General features: G+C 38.9%; 1 protein-coding gene across 6 annotated transcripts in view; it reads right to left on the minus strand.

Moving 5' to 3' along the window:
- Positions 1-1,867: 1,867 nt before the first annotated feature.
- The window catches only part of LOC104667848 (SMG1 nonsense mediated mRNA decay associated PI3K related kinase), a 120,102-nt gene continuing 99,169 nt past the window's right edge, over positions 1,868-22,800 (minus strand). For 5 of the 6 annotated variants that reach the window (XM_030925055.1, XM_030925058.1, XM_030925054.1 and 2 more), the window contains 12 exons: positions 20,150-20,300; positions 19,857-20,046; positions 19,212-19,681; positions 17,953-18,090; positions 15,352-15,504; positions 13,209-13,388; positions 12,224-12,451; positions 11,367-11,578; positions 11,103-11,209; positions 9,255-9,434; positions 9,068-9,174; positions 1,868-6,646 (listed from right to left, as the gene is read on the minus strand). In XM_030925055.1, the coding sequence (XP_030780915.1) occupies positions 6,569-6,646; positions 9,068-9,174; positions 9,255-9,434; positions 11,103-11,209; positions 11,367-11,578; positions 12,224-12,451; positions 13,209-13,388; positions 15,352-15,504; positions 17,953-18,090; positions 19,212-19,681; positions 19,857-20,046; positions 20,150-20,300 (2,194 nt within the window). In that variant the 3' untranslated portion in view covers positions 1,868-6,568. The remainder of the gene's footprint in view (positions 6,647-9,067; positions 9,175-9,254; positions 9,435-11,102; positions 11,210-11,366; positions 11,579-12,223; positions 12,452-13,208; positions 13,389-15,351; positions 15,505-17,952; positions 18,091-19,211; positions 19,682-19,856; positions 20,047-20,149; positions 20,301-22,800) is intronic. The other variant, XM_030925056.1, reaches the window with a different exon arrangement.

The following is a 22,800-nucleotide window of genomic DNA, read 5'->3' on the forward strand; positions in this document are numbered from 1 at the left end:
GCAACGGAATTCCTAGGCAGTTTAGGAACTGTGTTGAGGCACTTCTACATCTTTTCTATCCAGGATTTCAAATGCAGTAACAAAGTGCTTTGATTTTTTTTGTTTGTTCTGAGACAGAGCCTCGCTCTGTTGCCCAGGCTGTAGTGCAACAGCCACCGCTCCCGGCCGATTTTTCATCTTTTGATACAAACAGAATCATGCCAAATGTCCTAATCAGATGTTTGTTTTAGGTGAATTAACTATAGTTTTAACTTCCAACCTTTTATCCTTTTATACAGGTTTTAACTTCCAATCTCTTAACGTCATCTGTATTCGGCCATTGAATTTAAATTTATTTTTTAATGTTCCTTAAGTAACCACCAGGTTCTTAAATATTCAAGGAAGTCGTAAATGTGAGAGTGTTTAGCTGCAGACCACGTACTGCCCCGAAGAGATGGGGGCAAGGGCAGGAGCATTGTGAGTTTCACGGAAGGGTGTCAATTTGCGGTAGGTCTTTCGAGGTGAAGGGGGAGTGAAGTATCTGGATCAGGGAGAAGCACTTGAAAAAGTCTTTGCAAGGAAAGCCGACTGTTCAATAAAGTGCCACTTTGGAATGTTGGGGTAAAGAAGTTGTATAGGCAAGATACAGCCAGATGACAGAGACGCTATTTGGAGAGTTTTTAAAGCTATGGAGTCTGAAGGGCAGGTTCTTCTCCATGTACTTAAAAAACAAAAACAAAAGACAAAAGGGGAGGCGCGGGAGATCCCTTGAGCCCAGGAGATTCAGCTGCAGTGAGCTATGATTGCACCTACTGCACTCAAGCTTGGGCGACAGAGCAAAAAACCTGTCTTAAAAAAAAAAAAAGACAAAAAGATCGAAGCAATCAGCAGCCACATAGTGAACACGTTGAGCACTGGGTGTGTGATCTTGCTAGACCCACAGTAATAGCCACTTCCAAAGGAGAGGCTATGGGGTTATTAGGGATTAAAGTGACATTTCTACTTTTGGGAAATCAGCTTTTGCTGCAGAATGCTTCTCGTTTTCACCCAAGTTTTCCATGCACAACTTAAGACTTGTTAACACCAGCTTGTGAAATGAAGGTAGGTGAAAAAAACAGAAGCAACTCAAGCAGTAGTTTCTCCACTTAGTATTTTTGTTACTTAACAATGTATTCCCATACCTATTTCTAAATGCACAGCCCTGCTCTATGGTCTCTCACTAAATTTCCGATTGGTCGATTTATTTATTAAAAAACACCCACCCTTAACGTAGTTTTTTTTTAGAGCTTTTTGTCCTACAGAGACAGGATGTGATCTTTTGAAATGCGCCAGATGACTAAGCAGTTAACACAAATCCTAACATCATCTAGCAGCAACAAATGGAATCTCCAAGATATAAAGCCAAGCTGGACATTTTCTATTTTTTTTCAGAGGTGTCACACTCCAAGGAATGCACCTATCTGTCAATAATGATCTATGGGAATTTTGTTTTTAAATACTGCCAAAATTAAGCTTTATAAATTGGGCCCTAATACAAAGAATTTACATTGGTATCATTGAAGTAAAATGTCTACTGTTGTTCAAAAATAAAACAAGTTTGAGAGTAAAATAACTACTTTTTTGAGAATTTAGGCATCTTTTTTGAGGTATTAGTGCTATTCAGAAAAAAAAAAAAAGGCTAGGTTTGGCGCGGCTCAGTGGTTCAGGCTTGTAATCCCAGCACTTTGGGAGGCTGAAGTGGGAGGGTATCTTGAGCCCAGGAGTTCAAGATCAGCCTGGGCAACATAGGCAGACCCTGTCGTTTTGTTTTTTCAAGCTACCCAGGTTCCAAAAGTTTCCAAGTTTTCCAAAATCTATTTTGACCAATAAATTCAGAACTTAAATGCTGTATCTTTTGAGACTGAACCTTTATTTTCTGAAAAACAGGTATTTCATACAATCTTTGCCATGTTAATGCAAATATGCACAAATTAGGCATGTATTTTTGTTTTCCAAAAGATGCATTATGAACATTTTCAGGAAGCTGGTGTGATTTATTCAACTTTAAAATACAATCACAAAATTATATCCATCAGGAGGCATTACAACCTTTTGTACAGAGAAGCCACTATTTTATACATTGTTACTAGGACAAGGAAGATTCAGTTCAACTCAACTTGCTCTTAGAATAAGGGTAAAAAGTAAATTAACAAGTAAGTGAAGTATGATGTTGTTGCCACTGACATTACAGGTGGAAAGGTAAGGGAAATTTAAACCAGAAAAATGACACAATAAAGAGGAGCTGAAACTTTGTCAAGAAAAAGATATTAGCCTGTTTTCAAAGAAAAACATTCTAAAAGTCTGCAATTCAGAACATAGAATTCTTCTAATTTACCATCTTCAAAAATCTACTAAATTGTATGACACTTTTACATTAGCGCAATAAACATCTTTTTCTAAGTCTAGCCAAGTTCCCGTGGAAAGCAGAGTACCCTAAGTAGTTCATGTTTTACAACCCTTGAACTTATAAAGCTTTTCTCATTAAGAGTTAGTTTTGCCCTTCTTTTCTGTAAATAAGGATGGTGATACTGTTATCCAGGCCTAGAAAGTAGGAAGTGCAACAAACCCTTAGGGTTTCATTATACAGTGAATTTTCCCCTCCCCAACGTTTGGAAAAATTTGGGACACTTGCTAGTTCTTCCCTGTGGAGGAATCTAATACTACCCAAATATTGAAAACAAAATCTACCTTCTTTAACCCTTGCATTAGTAATTCTACCTCCTTGGCTTATGGGGAGGAAAGTCCTAGTTTTAAATTGCTGGCATTTTACAAGCTCAACAAAATATAAAATAGAACACTGGTTTTCATACTCTACTTTTATGTAAAACAAAGATGCTTAAATGTGCTAATAGTAAAGCATTCACTGATATTTGATGTATCTGAATAGGACTAACAGGCTAATTGTAGGTGCTTTCATATGAAAACAATTGGGAGAAAAGAAGAACCAGCTCCTTTGGTATTAGTACTGCCAAAACAAGTAAGCCCCCAGAGTTAATTACAAAAATGTGGAGGAAAATAGGCCAGGAAGACTTTTCAATTTAAAGTACTGCCTATAATACCCCAGATTAAAAAGGACCTAAGATTGCACATCAAGTCTAATATTTGGCTGTACTTGCATTGCCCTGCTCGGCATTTTTTAAAATGGCTCTTTCCTTAAATTTCACACGTCAGAACAACCACAATTTAAAAAACAAAAAACAATGCAGATAACACCAAACATTGGACAATATTAAGAAAAGTACTTACTAAGCTTAGAGGCAAGGGTTAAGGGCAGAAGTGATGGAAGTTTTTCTCTGTATTACAAACCCTCACCCTAAACCTGGGGTTTGGGCTCTAAAAAAGTAATTTAGGGAAGCAGATCAAGAGCCTGATTATCAGTTCTCACATGGAAATCTCAACAGATTTCGAAAGCAACTCACCACAAGTGTCAGACACAAAAGAATCTTAATAATCATCTAGCAAACTACACTAAGAACTCAATGACCAAAAATAATCAAACTTCAAGACACACCAAAGCAACAGTAAAAGAGAAATAACTACACAAGCTAAGCCTCCACAGCTCTGTAGAGAAATCAACTAAAAATTAGGCAATTCTAGTAAATTAAAGACAACAAAAAACTTAAGATTGAACTTCAATTTCCAAGGGTACTTTGAAGAGGTTGTTTGTAGGTTATTCTGTACCCCCTGATTCTTAAAGACAGTAGGGGAGAGGGGGAGGGGACAGAGGAATGGAGGGAAAGGGGGAGGCAGGAGAGAGAGAAAAATAGGAGAGGATCCCTGGTTTTCCACAGGTATTTTGTGTTATCAAAAATGTATGACTTCATAACTACAGCACTCTAACTTTTCTCAGTCTAAGTGCTGAGGTCTCTTAAAAAGTTCAAATGGCAAGTCACCTTGTAGAATGACTTAACAGAGGAAGCCAAACGATACAGACCAGGGTCTTGTTCAGAGTGCAGTAAGGAGCAGGCTTTTGAAGTCATCTATTACATCTGCCTTACAACCAAACCCACTGTGTATGCCACATTATTCTTGGAGGGACCACTTTAAAACAAAAGTGATGGATAATTTACCAGAGGCACATGCTTTTCAAGTAAAGCTGTTTTTTGTTTTTGCTTGAGTAAGGTGCCAGGTACCTCTGAAGCCTGAAAACACAGGCAATAAAATTCACCTGTTTATCTTCTTTACCAAAGAGAAAGCAATTTCTGAATGCTATCTATAGTGCTAAACTAATGTGAACTGATTTTATCACTGCGATAAAAGTTTTTCCTTATGATGACAATAAAGAATGTTGCTGAAAGACTTTAATCAATTGAGAGAGCAGAGGTAATGTGATGAATGTAATTTGCTCCCAGAGCCTCTAGAAAATAAAGCAGCATGCAAAATACAATATGGCATTATTATTCCAGCTAGGTTGTTTTGTGAAAATAAGGTTCCAAATGAAGAAAACAGAATTTGATGCGCTAGGTTCCTTAACTTGCTATTGAACACATGGGTATTTCAAAAAATCCACCCTGCCTACAATACTTGCTAAAGTATCATGAAATCACTGATACTGCAACACGTTCTTTCATGGGTACTTAAAGATTATAGATTAACGTGTCAATCAGAATACAGAAAAGGCCCAGAGCTATGTGGAATTTTTTTCCTTAATACCTCTCGTTTGTCTGTGAAGACTGGCAACTAAAAAGTGACCACTGTCCTAATCTCTAAAATGCAGGGAAAATGTACTCAGACAATTAAGATTATTTTTATTTATTTATTTTTGTCACAGAGTCTCGTTCTGTCGCCCGGACTGGAGTGCAGTGGCACAATCTTGGCTCACTGCAAGCTCCGCCTCCTGGGTTCACGCCATTCTCCTGCCTCAGCCTCCCAAGTAGCTGGGACTACAGGCGCCCACCACCACGCCTGGCTAATTTTGTTGTATTTTTAGTAGAGACAGGGTTTCACCGTGTTAGCCAGGATGGTTTCGATCTCCTAACCTCGTGATCCTCCCACCTCGTCCTCCCAAAGTGCTGGGATTACAGGCATGAGCCACTGTGCCCAGCCAACAATTAAGATTTTAATTGTGTTCTCTTTTGTGTTGATACTTGATTTTAAGAACCCTATTCTAGTCTGGGTTTTTATTTTGGATCAGCAATTTAGCTTACACAGTCAGTACTGAAATGCAATGCTAAATTTAAGGAAACCTTGATCATGAATTCACTATAATGTATTACTGAATGGCAAGCTATTAAAATTGTGCAAAAAGTAAAGCACTTCACAGACTAATAACTGAACTTAATAAAAGATGTTGGTGGATCTCATTTTCGCTGTTTCATGTACATGTCCTAAAATGCCAAGTAAACTAAAGAACTTTTAATTTACCAAGTGTAAATTAAAAGCATCAAATGAAAAAAATGAATTAAAAAAAATTTCAGTCTACCTCCACCAGAACATCAATTTATTGTTAATCTATCATCAACAATGTAAAACTCTAATAGATACTCTATCCTGGTTTTTAAAAAGGTAAAAGATTACACTGGATTAGCTACTTTCTATGAAAGAAACTACAGCTATCACAGAAGAGGGAAAATTTGAATGACCTCCAAAAAAAATGCACACTATAAGCAAAAGGGAGTGTACATTAAATCAAATGTCTGTTAGATTCATTACTTTTGAATGCACAGTGACAATTCTGGAAACTGTACATGATAGAATCACAGAAATGACTTAAACAACCAGAATTACATTTTGTGTGTGATCATCAGACCTTTAAACAATCCTTGAATTTTCCATGTTATCAGAAGTTGTTAACAGCATCGAGACGAAAGTATATGAAATATAAGGATTGAAATAAAAGTGAATTTGAAAGATGGCTAATCTACTAGATTAGGTAAAGGGGGAATGGGTAAGTGGTGGGGAGGAGCAGGGAACGATGGGGTGGTTTTTTCCCTTCATTTCAGAAGTTCTTCCACTGTAGTGTATCTGTTACATAGCTCTCCATTTTCAGTCCATTTCTGAAATTCATATCGCATAGCCTTTAGCCTTTTTGTACTTACTGGTCAACCCAACCAGTACTGTTGCCAAGCAACAAGTGTTACACAAGAATCTGAATGCATCAAATCTTCCTTGGCTGTGATTTCTTCGCGACCCCAGTTTTCTCTGTTTCTGAGCGGGGTTTGTTTTTTTCCTGGATTGTACACACAGGGTCAGGTGGAATGGAGTTCCAAATCACTCTGTGCTCCGCGGCATCCCGATTTCTTTCTGCAGCTAACCTCCTGACACGTTTGCTGCTGTTCTGTGGCAGAAAGACAATCTCCGTGTTCAGGCGGTGAGCTTGCTTTCCTTCACCCTTGACCCTGGGGTTGCAGGCCATGGTGTTGGGCGTATCCCTGAGTGCAGCTGTCCTGCAGGATTCACTTCCTAGTGCACCGAGATTTCCTAGGTTTCCTCAGAGTAAGCCCCCAGTTGCATCACCACCGACTGTGGTGTGGCTTTGGATGCCTGAGGCTGAGTTGATTCTGGTGGATGTCTGACCTCGCTTAACCAGACTCATCTACTGACTTGCCATTCACACCCAGGCTGTCCAACCTTCATACAGCTGAGCCAAGTTATCTAGATTAGTTGCTTCCTTAATGACATAGTCAACCTGTAAAAATAGGCAGGATAGTATGTAAAGTCATTTAAAGCTTTTCAACTGTCTGCTGAATTACAATCAGCAGACAAATTACACCAAAAGTTACGTGCAAAGGACTCCCTATACTTACCCTGCTCCTGTAAGCCCCTGAATTTTCATATAAAATTTAATAACAGAATAAAAAGCACAATAGCCAAGTACACTTTAAAAAGAGAGCTAAGACAGTTACAAATATATGAAAAGCACACAATCCATTAACCTACCAGAACATTTATGAAATAAAAATATCCCTAACTCAGAACATCTCTCACAATTTTTGACAAACTTGACAAAACGGTTTCTTAAAAAAAAAAAAAAAAGAAAAAGGGCCGGGCGCGGTGGCTCATGCCTGTAATCCCAGCACTTTGGGAGGCCGAGGAGGGCGGATCACGAGGTCAGGAGATCAAGACCCTCCTGGTAAACACGGTGAAACCCTGTCTCTATTAAAAATACAAAAAATGAGCCGGGCGTGGTGGCGGGCGCCTGTAGTCCCCAGCTACTTGGGAGGCTGAGGCAGGAGAATGGCGTGAACCCGGGAGGCGGAGCTTGCAGTGAGCCAAGATCGCGCCACTGCACTCTAGCCTGGGCGACAGAGCGAGACTCTGTCTCAAAAAAAAAAAAAAATTCCTTGCCCAAGAAGAGTTTAAGTCTAGGTCCTATACAAGAACATAACAGTGTTTAAAAGAAAAAAAATTCCTTACTGATGTTAAAATTGAATTACGGATGCCAAACCATCAAACAAGATACTCAGTCTCTTAATTTTTATCCCACAGGAAAAAATGTACGTTTATAATGAAGACATCAAGAGGATACCTCTCTTGACCATATGATATAACTTATCACCATCAAAGATGGCACAAACTGACATATGTCTCTTGATGTAAAATATTGAGAAAGAAACATCACTGATGTTGTATTCCTTCCAAAAAAATCTTGAATGAATTGAATTATGAGGAAAATATCAGACAAATATAAACAGAGGCACATTCTGTAAACCAACTAATCTAGACAAACCAAAAATACGAAGGGAAGGGAAGAGGGAAAGGCTCAGGAACTGTTCTAGATATTAAAGCAGATCAAGAAGTAGGACAAGGATAGACAGTCCCTGACTCACAGTGGGTCCAAATGACCTTTTTTTTTTTTTTTTTACTTCACCATGGGTTTATTGGGGTATTAAATGCATTTTAGACTTATGATGGATTTATTGGGATGTCACTCCATCATAAGGGGAGGACCATCTAGCTATATGCAAAATGCATGATGATCCTTGACTAGATCTTGAAGGTGGGGGAAATAGGGGGTTCAGAGAGGAGGAATAAGCAATAAAGAATATTTTGAGATAATTGGAGAAATCTGAATGTGGATTGAATGTTAGATAATAGTATTACATCAATGTTAAGTTTCCTGAGTTGACAATTACATAGTAGTTACAGTATTATAGTATTTTGTTCAAGAGACACATAGTGAAGTTTAGGCATGAAGTGTTAAGATAGTCTGCAAAGAACCCTCAAATTGTTCAGAAAAACTGTGTGTGCTCACACACAGAACAATGAAACATGGGAAATTGTTAACTGGTGAGTCTAGGTAAAACGTTTATGGGCCTTCCTACAAGTTTTCTGTAGCTTTATTCTCAAATTTATATATTCAATATTAGTAACACTGATGAAAACATTTCAGAGTAATGACTTCAGACAAATGTCCCAATACCCAAGGATGCTTTACAAATACAGGTTGAGTATCCCTTATCCAAAATGCTTGGGATCTGTAGTTTTAGATTTTGGATTCTTTTGAGATTTTGGAATATATGCATGTATACAATAAGGAACTTGGGGGTGGGATGCAAGTCTATGCACGGAATCCACTTATGCCTTATTATTCACATAGCCTGAAGGTAATTTTATACATTTTCAGTAATTTTGTGCATGAAACAGGTTCTGACTAGATTTTCACTACTGGGATCCATCACAAGGTCAGGCATGGAATTTTCCGCTTATGGCATCATGTCAACACTCAAAATGTTTCAGATTAGGAGCATCTGATTAGGGATGCTCCACTCATACTACACCTGCAACCCAAAGCTTCCTTGGCATTTCATTTGAAACCTTCAACAGTTTTCTTTAAATGGAAACTAATTGTAGTCCGGTGGAGGAGGATCAGACTTATATTTGGGTTAAAAAAGGGCTAGGGGAAAGGAAAGTGCTCACAAGGAAGGGTCAGAGCAAAATGGTGACTACTGGACAACGCCAGAGCTGTGTTACTCAAAATCTTCTGAATCCTGAAAACACATTTAAGTTCCTTGATGAACCACTAAGGAAACTGATGAGAGGCATCTTTATACACCTCTACTTTTCCAGCAGCATTAAAATGTGTAGCCCAAGTTTAAAACACAGTCACCTGTTCAGCAACTGACATCCTCCTATTCGGATCAACATCTCGGCCCTCTAACTTGGCTTTCACTCTCTTCCACACACTCACTGCATAGGAGTTTCTCTCTTGCACCGCTATGAAGCAACAAAAACATACGTAAGTCAAACCGTCATTTTATATAAAAATTTAAGGCATCTTTATTCTAACTAATTACCTTTCCCAGTTTTAGGGTCTCTGACTGCCTTTTTAGGACTACAAGCAACACTCTTGCCAGTTCCTGGAATGGTGCTTGGTGGAGTATCAGCTGATGTGGCAAGATTTTTCTGAATCAGCTTTCTAGCATTCTGGGACATGACATCAGGCTGAGTCTTCTGGCCAGTGTTACTCCGGACTGCTACAGAGAAAGAGTTGGTGGCTCAATTTACATGTAAACAAAACATGGAGGGGGCAGAGTGGAGCAAGCACGGGATAGGTGGTAGTGCATTTTAATACCCCAAATTAAATAATCAACTATAAATCTTTATCCTTTGACACAGCAATTGTCTTCCTAAAAATATAGCCTAAAAACAGTCAGACATTCAGGTATGAATTTGTACAATTACGTTTACTAGACTTGTGGCATCAAAAACCATAAATATCAGCTGGGCATGGTGGCTCACACCTGTAATCCCAGCACTTTGGGAGGCCGAAGTGGGCGGATCAGTTAAGGTCAGAGGTTTGAGACCAGCCTAGCCAACATGGCAAAATCCTGTCTCTATAAAAATACAAAAATTAGCGGGGCATGGTGGCAGGTTCCTGTAATTCTAGCTACTCGGGAGGCTGAGGCAGGAGAATCTCCTGAATCCAGAAGGCGGAAGTTGCAGTGAGCTGAGATTGCACCACTGCACTCCAGCCTGGGCGACAGAGTGAGACTCATCTCAAAACAAAAACAAAAACAAAACAAACAAACAAAAAACAATAAAATAAAAAATAAAAATAAATTGGCCATTAAGTCATTTTTTAAAAGATTATTTAATGACTGAAAAATTATTAACTGGAAAAAGGCAACAAAAATTGCACGTGCATAATCATCCCAATGTGTTCGTGTTATGTGTGCATATGCACAGTGAAGTAAATCAACAAATGCAGAGTGGTTTTTGCCTCTATTTGGAATGAAACTACAAATTTTTCAGTTGTATTATTTTCCTAAGTTTCTCTAACAGATACATATTTTAAAATCAAAAAATTTTTTAGCCAAGTAGCAGGCACCTGTAATCCAAGCTATTCAGAAACTGAGGCAGGAGAATCGCTTAAAACTAGGGGGTGGAGGTTGCAGTGAGCCACAATTGTGCCACTGCACTCCAGCCTGGGCCACAGTGAGTTTTGAGACCCCGTCTCCCAAAACACACACACACACACACACACACACAATTTTTTTAAAGAAAACTACTCAAATGCAAAGCATTTTTACTCTCTCACAAGTTGTTTCATTTTTTTGAGACACAGTCTTGTTCTGTCACCCAGGCTGGAGTGTAGTGACGTGCTCTTGGCTCACTGCAACTTCTGCTTCCCAGGTTCAAACAATTCTCCTGCCTCAGCCTCCTGAGTAGCTGGGACTGCAAGCATCTGGCACCACACTCAGCTAAATTTTTTTGTATTTTTAGTAGAGACAAGGTTTCACCATGTTGGTCAGGCTGGTCTTGAACACCTGATCTTAGGTGATCCACCTGCCTCAGCCTCCCAAAGTGCTGGGATAACAGGTGTGAGCCACCTCGCCCAGACTTTTTTTTTTTTTTTTTTTAAATAGCTGTTTATTTATTTATTTTTAAAGAGACAGGGTCTTGAACTCCTGGCCTTAGGCAATCATCCCACCTTGGCCTTCCAGTAGCTGGGGGGATTATAGGTGTAAGCCATCATGCCTGCTCACATGAGTATTTTTAAGGATAAGCTAAAATCTGTTCAGTTTTAGATTATAGAATGACAGGCCTTAAGTGTTTAATATTAGACAGTTATGTATAATTAAACATCTTAGCATCTATGTGTAACATTATTAAGAGATCAAGACTCAGGACTCTTCTCCTACCTGCAGCAAAGGATGGCTGATAAGTGGCAGATGACGTTGGACTCGAACATTCATTTGTTGCATCGGTGACTAAGGGTGATGCAAAACTCACTAAATTATTATAGATACTGAAATACAAAATAAAATGGCTTATTTATGAAATGTTTTACCTGATAACTACTTATAAAAATATGAACAAAACTGAAAAATTAAATCAAGATAAACTTACTATACCAGTAGTTTTGTACTTATGTTTTATAAATTTTGACCAGAAGGCATTCTTACCTCTGACTTTGTGTTTTCAGTTCTTTCAAGGTGGGAGTGATTTCCTGGAGCATTTCAACATGTTCCTGACTTCGAACCTGACCCATAGCCTGGACTAATGTAAACAGAACTGTTTGAATGTTGTCTTGCCATGATTTATATTCACCCAAAAACTGCCTAACACTGTTCTCATAGGGAACATCTTCACCATCCGCCAGAGCAGCTTCTTCATCCTAGAATTGATAATGATTAAGAAAAATAGTTTTAGTATCAGTAATTACTCTCAAGACAGTCACCTAGCGATTAAGAAGTAGCAAGTGTTTCAAATGTAAGTGTTTAAACTGCTTATTATAGTTTAACTCCATTTTTATAGGAACTTCGTTTCCACCATCAAATAAAAATTCAAAGTAAAAGTAAATTCTAAAATTAAATTATTTACTGTTTGTAATAATGAAGTAATAGCCTTTTCTGGAGGCTTAGTTTTCTTACTAACTAGACTACGTACAACATTGGAGGGAAGAGACAACATTTCATTCATTTTGGAGGCGAAGTGTATGGGTTTGTTGGTATAGCTAAGAAAAAGATAGGCTGGATATCTGAATTCTCAAACTACGTTCATATCTTGGTTTTATTACAAGTTATATCACAATAAAGGAATCTATTTAAGCCTTAGTTTCTCTGTGTATGAAATTCCAACTACTACTACCGGTTTTAAAAAAATAGTTGATGAAAACACAAGTTAACTCAGTTACAAATAAATTGGAAGATGCGATGAGATAAATTGTTATTTACAAAATGTCACTGTTTTTCCTATAAATAAAACTAGTTAATTTTATAAAAGAGGGACAGTAAATGTGTGTTCATGGTATTAGTCTTACCTTAGCCATAGCTTTCAAGAGATGTTTGACATCTCCAAGCTGTCGGTTATGACCAGTGAGCACAGTCTTTATATTATCAACCAGATTCTGAATTGTTTCACAGACCGTTTCTATCTGCTGCTCTTTCTCTGTCTGAATTGCCCTCTGAGTAGACATATCCTGGGTCAATTGTTTGTGTGCTGACAAAAGCCATTCAGAGCTGCCAATAGGATGTTCAAGACCAGTGTCCTAAATAGAACAAGCATTTGTTTGACTTCGAGTATCAGCTGAAATAATGAGTCCTTTCTTCATTATCATCATCAAAAGATATTAGTAACTCAAGCTGACACAAAGAGAACCTCCATTGCTAAGTCGTGAATTAATTACCTACAAGTTACTTAACAATAATCTCAATAATCTTTGAAAGATAGATGAAGATTTTTACTTTCCTGCATAATCACGCAGGTTATAAATGCTTTAAGACCTGAGAAATACATTCGGAACCACAAAGATGACTGGCAATCCAGGTCCCTAAATTCTAAATAACTCTTCGAGATGAAATGTGAACTTCCTAACATACAACTTTAAGCTTTCTGACCAAATATAAATGTCAAATTTACCAACTTGCTATTTTTGGCCTTCACTAACTTTTCCAGCATTCATCTTCCATAAGCCCTCTTTCTCCCGCTCTATGTTTTCAGTGCATCGGAATCATTTGCTATATACCGTCTTTCTCCTCCATTCTAAACTTTCATAGTATTTTGGTTGTAGCTCTGAGGAGCCTTTACACTTTCTCATTTTTCATATTTTTAAATATATAATATGTTTCTGGGAAGGGGGGTGACTAAGAAAATAATTTAATCATCACTGTCCCCCCCCGCCCCCATAACAACCTCTTACATACGGTATATGCTCATCAAATGTAATCTGAATGTATATATTAAATTGATTTTGATAGTATGATGCTAGCCTTAATTTAATCAAATTTCCTTCCACCAAGACTCACCACTCTCTGTAATAAACGAAGCTCTAACTCTGACACTGAACTGTTAAACTGTGATGCAAATGAACACATCTGCTGACATCGCTTGATTAGTTCAAATAACGCCGCATCCAGGTTTAAGGCTTCTGCAGTTCTTGTTCGTAAACTTTCAAAATGAATGATATTGCTGCACAGAAAAGTGACCTGTGAAGACAGAAATGGAACCACAAGAGGAGATGGGGGGAAGGTGGGAAAGGGAGGTGGCAATTAATAACACGAAAAAATACTACTTCCTCATTTTGAGAATTCAGGACCAGAATTGGTGCTGAAAATGTTTGGGAAATAGACCAAAACCTTATAAAGGCTTTTAAAAAATGTACATTTATATTTACACTGTTAGGTCTGAGATGGCCAAAAGCACTGACAAACAATTAGGTCAATGTATCTTCTACATTACTGTTTTTACATAGAGTATTTACTCCCCAATAAAGCTGTTAACATATTTAGCTGCAATTTGTGTTACATCCACAATTCAGAAGACACTTCCATCAGAATGTTCCCCTTCTGCTTCTATTCTTGCCTAACTTATCTGGCAATATTAAGCTCATCTTAAAGGTATGATTAATATTGTGGTGGTTAGTTTTTTGTTTTCTTTGAGAGAGGGTCTCCCCTGTTGCCCAGGCTGAAGTACAGTGGCTTAACTATGGCTCACTGTAGCCTTAGACTCCTGGGCTCAAGCAATCCTCCCGCCTTAGTCTCCCAGGTAGCTAGTCTTCCAGCTGGGACTAGAGGTGCGTGCCACCATGCCTAGCCAAAAAAAAAAAAAAATTTATTGGCCAGGTGTGGTGGCTCACACCCATAATCCCAGCACTTTGGGAGGCCAAGGCCAGCGGATCACCTGAGGCCAGGAGTTCGAGACCAACCTGGCCAACATGGTGAAACCCATCTCCACTAAAAATACAAAAAAATTGGCTGGGCATGGTGGCAGGTGCCTGTAATCCCAGCTACTTGGGAGGCTGAGGCAGAAGAATTGCTTGAACTCTGGAGGCAGAGGTTGCAGTGAGCCAAGATGATACCACTGCACTACAGCCTGGGCAACAAGAGCAAAAGTGCGTCTCAAAAAAAAAAAGAAAAAAATTTTTTTTGTAGAAACAGTATCTTGCTATGTTGCCCAGCCTGGTTTTGAACTCCTAGCCTCAAGCCATCCGCCTGCCTCAGACTTCTGAGTAGCTAGAGCTAAAGGGACATACCATGCCCAGCTATGATACATTCTTAAATAGTTCTTAAGAGGTATATACTGAAAAATTTATAGACAAAATTATGCACTATTTGAGATTTCTATTAAATATGGATGGAAAGGATTACGGAGTATGGGTGAAATAAGATAGGACTTAAGTTGAGCATTATTAAGCATGGGTGATAGGTATGAAGTATGAGTATCATGTATTACTCTAGTTTTGTACTTAGTTGAAAATGTCCATAACAGTTTTTTTTTTTTTTTTTTTGAGACAGAGTCTTGCTCTGTCACCCAGGCTGGAATTCAGTGGCACGATCTTGGATCACTGCAACCTCTGGCTCCCAGGTTCAAGCAATTCTCCTGCCTCAGCCTACTGAGTAGCTGGGACTACGGGCACCCACCACGACGCCTAGCTAATTTTTTTGTATTTTTAGTAGAGATGGGGTTTCACCGTACTGGCTGGTCTTGAACTCCTGATCTTGTGATCCACCCACCTCAGTCTCCCAAAGTGCTGGGACTACAGGTGTAAGCCATGGTGCCTGGCCGACAGGGTACAAGGTCTTAAGATGTTTTTACTGTCACGTGGAAAAAATAATATTCAAAGTACCTTTCCAAATCTTTGGATTGCTTTAGTTGTATAAAAGAGAACCAGAGAACCTTAGACAAATATGAATTTAAAACCTCTTTATTTTTCAACAGAGGCTGAATTTATTGAATTAACATTTAAATGGGAGACAGTAAAGGCCCAGGGAAATAACCTGCTGTAGGTTCAACTTAAGGTATGCCCTGAAAGGCCCATCAGTCCCTCCTCCTGGTGCTGTGAACCAAAACGTGGGCTCTCAAGCTCCCCTGGTTACCCCACATATAATTTCCGGCTACTGATCTAATCCTATAAGTGAATACAAAGATGGTGCATGTAAGTCACATTACCTGACTTGCTCTTTGGCTCTCTTTAAGGACAAGATTTCTTCTTTCAGCTATCGTTGCTTCAAAATCTTGTAGTACAGGGGCCAATGCAGGGTTGGCACCACCTGCCCACTTGAGTCGCTGTTCAATACTTGCTTCAAGTGCTGCTAGCTTCTCCTATAAAAGCCAGCAGAATCTTGGTGAATGTATATGGCATTCTCTACTTCCTATCTGTGGAGTATTTTATATAACACAATAAAGATTCAAAAGAACCAGGGTGGACACATGTAATTTAGAAAACAAAGCTTTAACAATCACCTTTTAGAATTAACCTTGATTTCCCTTTGAACATTTAAGGCCAAACATGTATGGAGAAAGAGGCAACAACTGGCTTTCAGTTTATTATCTTAAAATGTACAGAAGGAAGTTTCACTTTCATTTTAAAATAAAATGATCTTTAAAAAATAAAAAATCTGCTATACCAAACTCCTTTTTTTTTTCTTTTGAGACGGAGTCTCACTCTTGTCACCCAGGCTGGAGTACAGTGGTACAATCTCAGCTCACTGCAACCTTTGCCACCTGGGTTCAAGCGATTCTCCTGCCTCAGCCTCCCAAGTAGCTGGGACTACAGGCACCTTGTCACCGCACCTGGCTAATTTTTGTAGTTTTAGTACAGACGGAATTTCACCATCTTGGCCAGGCTGGTCTTGAACTCCTGACCTCGTGATCCACCCACCTCGGCCTCCCAAAATGCTAGGATTACAGATGTGAGCCACCACGCCCGGCCACAATCTTGGCTCACGGCAACCTCTGCCTCCTGGTCTCAAGCCATCCTCCCACCTCAGCCTCCTGAGCAGCTGGGACAAGAGGTGCGTGCCACTATGCCCCAACTAATTTTTTGTATTTTTTATAGAGACAAGGTTTTACTACATTGCCCAGGCTGGTCTCAAACTCCTGGCCTCAAGCAATCCACCTGCCTCGGCCTCCCAAAGTGCTGGGTTCATAGGCGTGAACCACCATGCCTGGCCAAGTTTATAAATAATGGTAAAAATCTATCCAGATTATCATGACAAGGAAAGTTTCATGTAACAAAGTTATTTGATTATTTATTCAACATTTCAGGTGGACACATGCACATTTTCTCTCCCCAACTCCCTCTACTTTCCTGCATGTCCATGTCTCTAAAATCGTTAAGAGGAAGAGTTCATTCTTGTAAGTTGAAAACACATCTTTTCTCTGACCAATACACTGTAGAGAAAGCTCATTTCAATCTTCAAATGACTGAGCTCCAAAAAAGCTTCATTACAAAATTTTAAAACATCACAGAATTATACTTGATTTTATACTGCTATTAATTTACAAAAACAGAAAAATGTCAGTTACTACTGAGTACATGAAGTATAAAGGACAGACAATATAAAGATATATATAACTTTCATTAAGACAAGTTTCTCTTATGTAAAAAAATAAGTAGAAGGATTATGTATACAGCTTTCAATATCCAGGCAATATTATAGTTCAGAAAAATATTCTGCTGCCTTAGGCATCCCAAAATTCCATTATCTATACAACATAAGAAATGCCCTGGCCGGGCGCGGTGGCTCAAGCCTGTAATCCCAGCACTTTGGGAGGCCGAGACGGGCGGATCACGAGGTCATCAGATCGAGACCATCCTGGCTAATACGGTGAAACCCCGTCTCTACTAAAAATACAAAAACTAGCCGGGCGCGGTGGCGGGCGCCTGTAGTCCCAGCTACTCGGGAGGCTGAGGCAGGAGAACGGCGTAAACCCGGGAGGCGGAGCTTGCAGTGAGCTGAGATCCGGTCACTGCACTCCAGCCCTGGCGACAGAGTGAGACTCTGCCTCCAAAAAAAAAAAAAAGAAATGCCCATGCTTCTTAGCTACTACTATTAAACAAAATAGAACTACTTACATACATTTCACAAAACAAATTCAGTATTCAAAGTTTTTCTAATCACCAGTTTCCTTAATGTATGAAGTATGAAGGCACAGTAATTATCAAGTTCATTAAAAACCTGAGATATTTAGTATGTTTCTACTCCTGGTTCAAAATATACCTGTTACTGTAAGACTCAGTTACCTTGGAGGGTAAGAAATAAAAAATAGAGGCCGGGCACGTTGGCTCATGCCTGCAATTCCAGTACTTTGGGAGGCCAAATGGGCAGATCACCTGAGGTCAGGAGTTCGAGACCAGCCTGGCCAACATGGTGAAACGCTGTATCTACCTAAAATTAGCTGGACATGGTGGTGCACGCCTGTAGTCCCAGCTACTTGAGAGACTGAAGCAGGAGAATCGCTTGAACCCGGGAGGCAGAGGTTGCAGTGAGGTGAGACAGTGCCACTGCACTCCAACCTGGGCGACAAAGTGAGACCTTGTCTCCAAAAAAAAAAAAAAAAAAATATATATATATATATATATATATATATATATATATATATATATGTATGTATGTATGTATGTATGTATGTATAAATTAAAAGCAAAAGTGAAAAAAATTATGCTCTTCAAACCAAGGACACATACAACAACAGAGCACTAACAATCGTAGCGTTGATTATTTCTAAAAGGAAGATGCCCTGGAAGGAAGACCTGGCAAAACACACCTGAACTGTTGCAATAGAAGTTTCAATTTGGCTCAGGGTATGCAGTTTCTTTTTCATGCTGGTTAGGATAGCAGACCGTGGGGGAGGTGTGACTGACATGGCTTGTGGTCTATTGATAAGTAGATCTTCATGTTGCCACTGTTCAAAGAAAAAGAAATGTAATAAAATCAGCAGGAAAAAAGCATTTAGATAAATAAGGAAAGGGAGGTGCAACCTAGGACTGGTGGAAGAGAAAAAATCCCAGCTGCAGCCAATGGGAGGTAAGCAGGGAGAAGTAACAGAAAAGACACACTGAAAAAAAATCACTTCCAGGTGAAAGTCTTCTTGAGGTGGAACATGGCTAATAAATTTCTTGGACCACTCACATGCAACATTTAAATAGTAATTCTGAAGATGTTAACTACAGTTAAGGAAATCAGAGCTTAAGGAAGTTAAGTACAAGTTTATATACCTAAGTCTGATTTGAATACAAATCCATCTCACCCCAAAGCCTGTGCTGTCATACATCATACATCTCCTAAGTAATTAAGGCCAAAACTAGGCTTCTAAAAACCATTTCCAAAATAAAGACAGACTTATTCCCAAAGCTGTTTATCACATGAGTAGGGCATCAAGGAAAATAAACTACTTTAGAAACAAATACGGGAAGCATACCTACATATGAATGAATTCAACATTAAAAACTATATTTATGCCAGGCACGGTGGCTTGCACCTGTAATCTCAACACTCTGGGAGCCCAAGGCGGGTGGATCACCTGAGGTCGGGAGTTTGAGACCAGCCTGACCAACATGGAGAAACCCCACTTCTACTAAAAATACAAAATTAGCCAGGCGTGGTGGTGCATGCCTGTAATCCCAGCTACTCGGGAGGCTGAGGCGGGAGCATTGCTTGAACCCAGGAGGTGGAGGCTGCGATGAGCCAAAATCGCACCACTGCACTCCGGTCTGGGCAACAAGAGCAAAACTATGCCTCAAAAAAAAAAAAGCAATATTTAATACAGATCATGCTTATCACACAGCCCTGATGGAAAGAAATTCTAAGGACACAAACCATAAAGGATAAATGATCTCAACTATACAGAAGAGAAACAAAGCATCATTGGGAAGAAACTGCCAAAATGCAATGGTGTGTTTGCACTGGGTTGGCGTAAGTTCAGGAAGTTTTAAAAAATTTTCTGTGTAGTGTTTTATATTAATTTCCCCCGTTTTTCAAGTTTCCTACCTTGAGGAAAAACACATTATAATGAAAAACACTTACCTGAAACATGGCAATATGCAGCTGAACTCGCTGCAGGCTTGTCTTACAAGAAGAAATACTGGTTTCCAGCCTTCGCACCAAGTCATGCTTCTTCCAGGCAGTGTCATAAGAACTTGCTAACACGGTTGCCCTGTTCATAACCAACTGAGAGAATTTCCCAATCTGGATGTTATGTTCCACCGCTTTCTTACAGAGATCATCAACAGAAACTTTGCTTTCGGCACCAAAGTCCTTTGCCTCTACTTGAGCAATGATGTCTACACCCAGAGCACTGATAAAACTGCACAGTGTGAGTCCGAGGGCTTGGTTGGGTAGTCCTATCAAAAGCTGCCTCACAAAGTCAGCTGTGAATGCCTTGATAGGTTTGGCCATTTGGTCTTCACTGAAACAAGAGTTTCTAAAAAGGGTTTTCACATTGACAATCTGTACAGGCCCATTCACAGTATTCTGATCTTCAAGTGAACTTGATCCTACAAAAAGGAAAAATTTCCTATAAAGTATTTCATAAAAAAAATCAGGTAATATGCCATTTATTTATAGTACTTAAGGTGTCATGAATGTATAATTAAATTATGCCTACTCTACCCTGCCCCCTTCCATAGTGCTACATAGCTAAAGCTAGCATGTTTACAGTTAGAATATTACCTGACAATGTTTTAGAAAAGGTACCACAGAGCCTGAAGAACTCCTTAATCGTCTGTAGTCTTTTTAGAAAGAAAATCTCTTCTAGCACCTGCCGGTGATTATCATCATCAAAAAAATTAACTTGAGTACTCCTGGCTTCCCTTATGATGTCAATCTTTCGCCAAGCTATAGGAATTTCCATCTTGTTCAACTATGTAAATGAAAGAAAACAAAGTTCATTTCTCCACTCTTCACACAACTGAACAACTACTTTATGGCACTTGCATTATTTTTAAATCCAAGTCCACATTTACCTTTTCAACTAATAAGCTGAAAGCAGTTTCAACTTGAGCAAACATGCCATCGAATGCTACCAAAAGCATCTGGCCAGCTGACATTTTGGGTGTTTCTTCAACTGAACCATTTCTTGGTTGGATTAATTCACCATACTGAGCATGTAGTAGTCTACAGGAAAACAAAGGGAGTTAAAACCTTCGCTGAAAAGTAATGCCTTTGGTAGGAACATAAAAAGTCAGTACATCTCACAGCTGCATGCAAACTCTAGAAAGCCTTCTGGCATTAAGAAGAAGTGTTATTAGGCCGGGTGCAGTGGCTCACGCCTGTAATCCCAGCACTTTGGGAGGCCTAGGTGGCCGGAACACCTGAGATCAGGAGTTCGAGACCAGCCTGGCTAACATGGAGAAATCCCGTCTCTACTAAAAATACAAAAAAATTAGCTGGGTGTGGTGGTGGGCACCTGTAATCCCAGCTACTTGGGAGGCTGAGGCAGGAGAATCACTTCAACCTAGGAGGTGGAGGTTGCTGTGAGCCAAGATCGCACCATTACACTCCAGTCTGGGCAACAAGAGCGAAACTCCATCTCAAAAAAACAGGAGTGTTATGATGGTAAAATGGTATTTCATGTCAACCACAATAGGATTTCAATGATTCCAATTCATTATTAACAACTGTTATGTGATTAAATTTTATGCAAACTTGAGTGATTAGTCTCACTTTTACACACAAAATATGAAATAATGTAAAATCCCATATTGAAAACGTCAGAAATCACACCATTCTAAAGCTGGCAGACCTAGTAAATTGTCAGGTATGTTCACAATACTACTGTAAGATACGATACAATAAACTATACTTGCTGTTTTGGGTATGCTTGGTTTTTATGCACATTTTGAATGTAAGGTCTTCAGAAATTCACCCCTCACATTACCATTAAGACTTATATAGTGCTTAAGTATCCGGGCACTATTTCTTACACACACACACACACACTATTTCTTACACACACACACACACACACACACACACACACACACACATAAATCATTCCAAATGGCTGGAACTATTAAGAATTTTTAAGAGAATTAAAAATGTTAAGCTGCCAGATAAATTTGTAATGGAAAAATTTCTGTAAGATGGTATGAGATTTTCCTTGAGATTACCCAAAAAAAGCTTCTCTGAAACAAGGCACAGACAGGCTGCCATAGATCCAGGCACGAAGTTTGTTACCCAAAGTATACATTTAGGTAAACATTCCTCTGTAAGAGGATAAGGCGAATCCAGATAGGATATTAAGAGAAAGAAAAGGAAGTCTGAAATTCAGTGCAAAACAAAGATGTAAAGATCTAGCATTTAACTTTTTAAATACTGCTAAAAATTATATGATAAAGCTGTTCTATAAATAATCTAAATCGCTACTTAGCTAATATTTGTTTATGCTATTAATGATTATACTTTTTCTAGCTGGGCAAGGTGGCGTACACCTACACTCCCAGCTACTCAGGAGGCTGAGACAGGAGAATCTCTTAAACCCGGGAGGTGGAGGCTGCAGTGAGCTGAGATCGCACCATTGCACTCCAGCCTAGCGACACAGCGAGACTCCATCTCAAAATATATATATATACATATGTATATGAATATATATGTACATATTTCTTATTCTATGAATATAACCACTCCAAAGAAACATGAGAAAAAGGAAATTTCTGAATGCAGGATAATTAACATTAAGGAATTATTGCTACTTTTTTCGTGAAATAATGACACCACAGTCAAGAAAAATAAGATTTTATATATATATATATATATATATATATATATATACACACACACACACACACATACATATATATACTTCTTGCATTATTAATATTTAAGAATGAAAAAATACTTGCTTCAAAATAACTAGGATAGTAAATTTAAACCAGACTAACCCAGTGCAGATAATTACCAAAGGTGGTGACATGGGGTTCATTAGAAATCTATTCTCTCTACTCTTGTATCTTTGAAATTTCCCATGGGAGGAAACGGTGCTACAATTCATTTCCGCTCTCTCAATTATACTTCTTTTGTGAATTAGACATTGGAATGCCAAAGAAAAGAGGCCCTGAATCACTAGGGACAAAGGAGCTTAGGGCTTAGCTCTGAGTACAATGCATGTCTGGAGGAACTGCCCAAATTCTACAGATTCCGAAGTCAGACTGCTTTTCTGGACTGAGACGAAAAATACTATATTCAATTAGCTAAAACAAACTTATAATATTTAAACTAATTTAAAAGTATTCACCTGAAATGAGGTGTATACTCTGTTAGCTAAATAAACTGTCTCAGGTGCCTCCACGGGTTGTACAAGATGGCTTAAAAAATATCATGTTCAACTGTGTATGTACATGTATGTAACCACAAGCACTAAAAGGATATATGTATGTATGTGACTGAACTATATGCTTGCACACAAGCACACACACAAGTGAGTGCATATATAACTAGTGAAATCTGAGTAAGCGGTGTGGACTATATCATTGTCGGTTTCATAGTGTTGCTATAGATACTAACATTGAAGGATGAAGCATGCACAATACCTGCCTGCACTTTTTTTAAAGCAACTTCTTGTGATGTATAATTATTTCAAAATAAAAAAGTTTTAAAAAGATGCGTGTATGAGCAT

The sequence above is a fragment of the Rhinopithecus roxellana genome, chromosome 20 (genome assembly GCF_007565055.1).
Source record: "Rhinopithecus roxellana isolate Shanxi Qingling chromosome 20, ASM756505v1, whole genome shotgun sequence".
NCBI lineage: Eukaryota > Metazoa > Chordata > Mammalia > Primates > Cercopithecidae > Rhinopithecus > Rhinopithecus roxellana.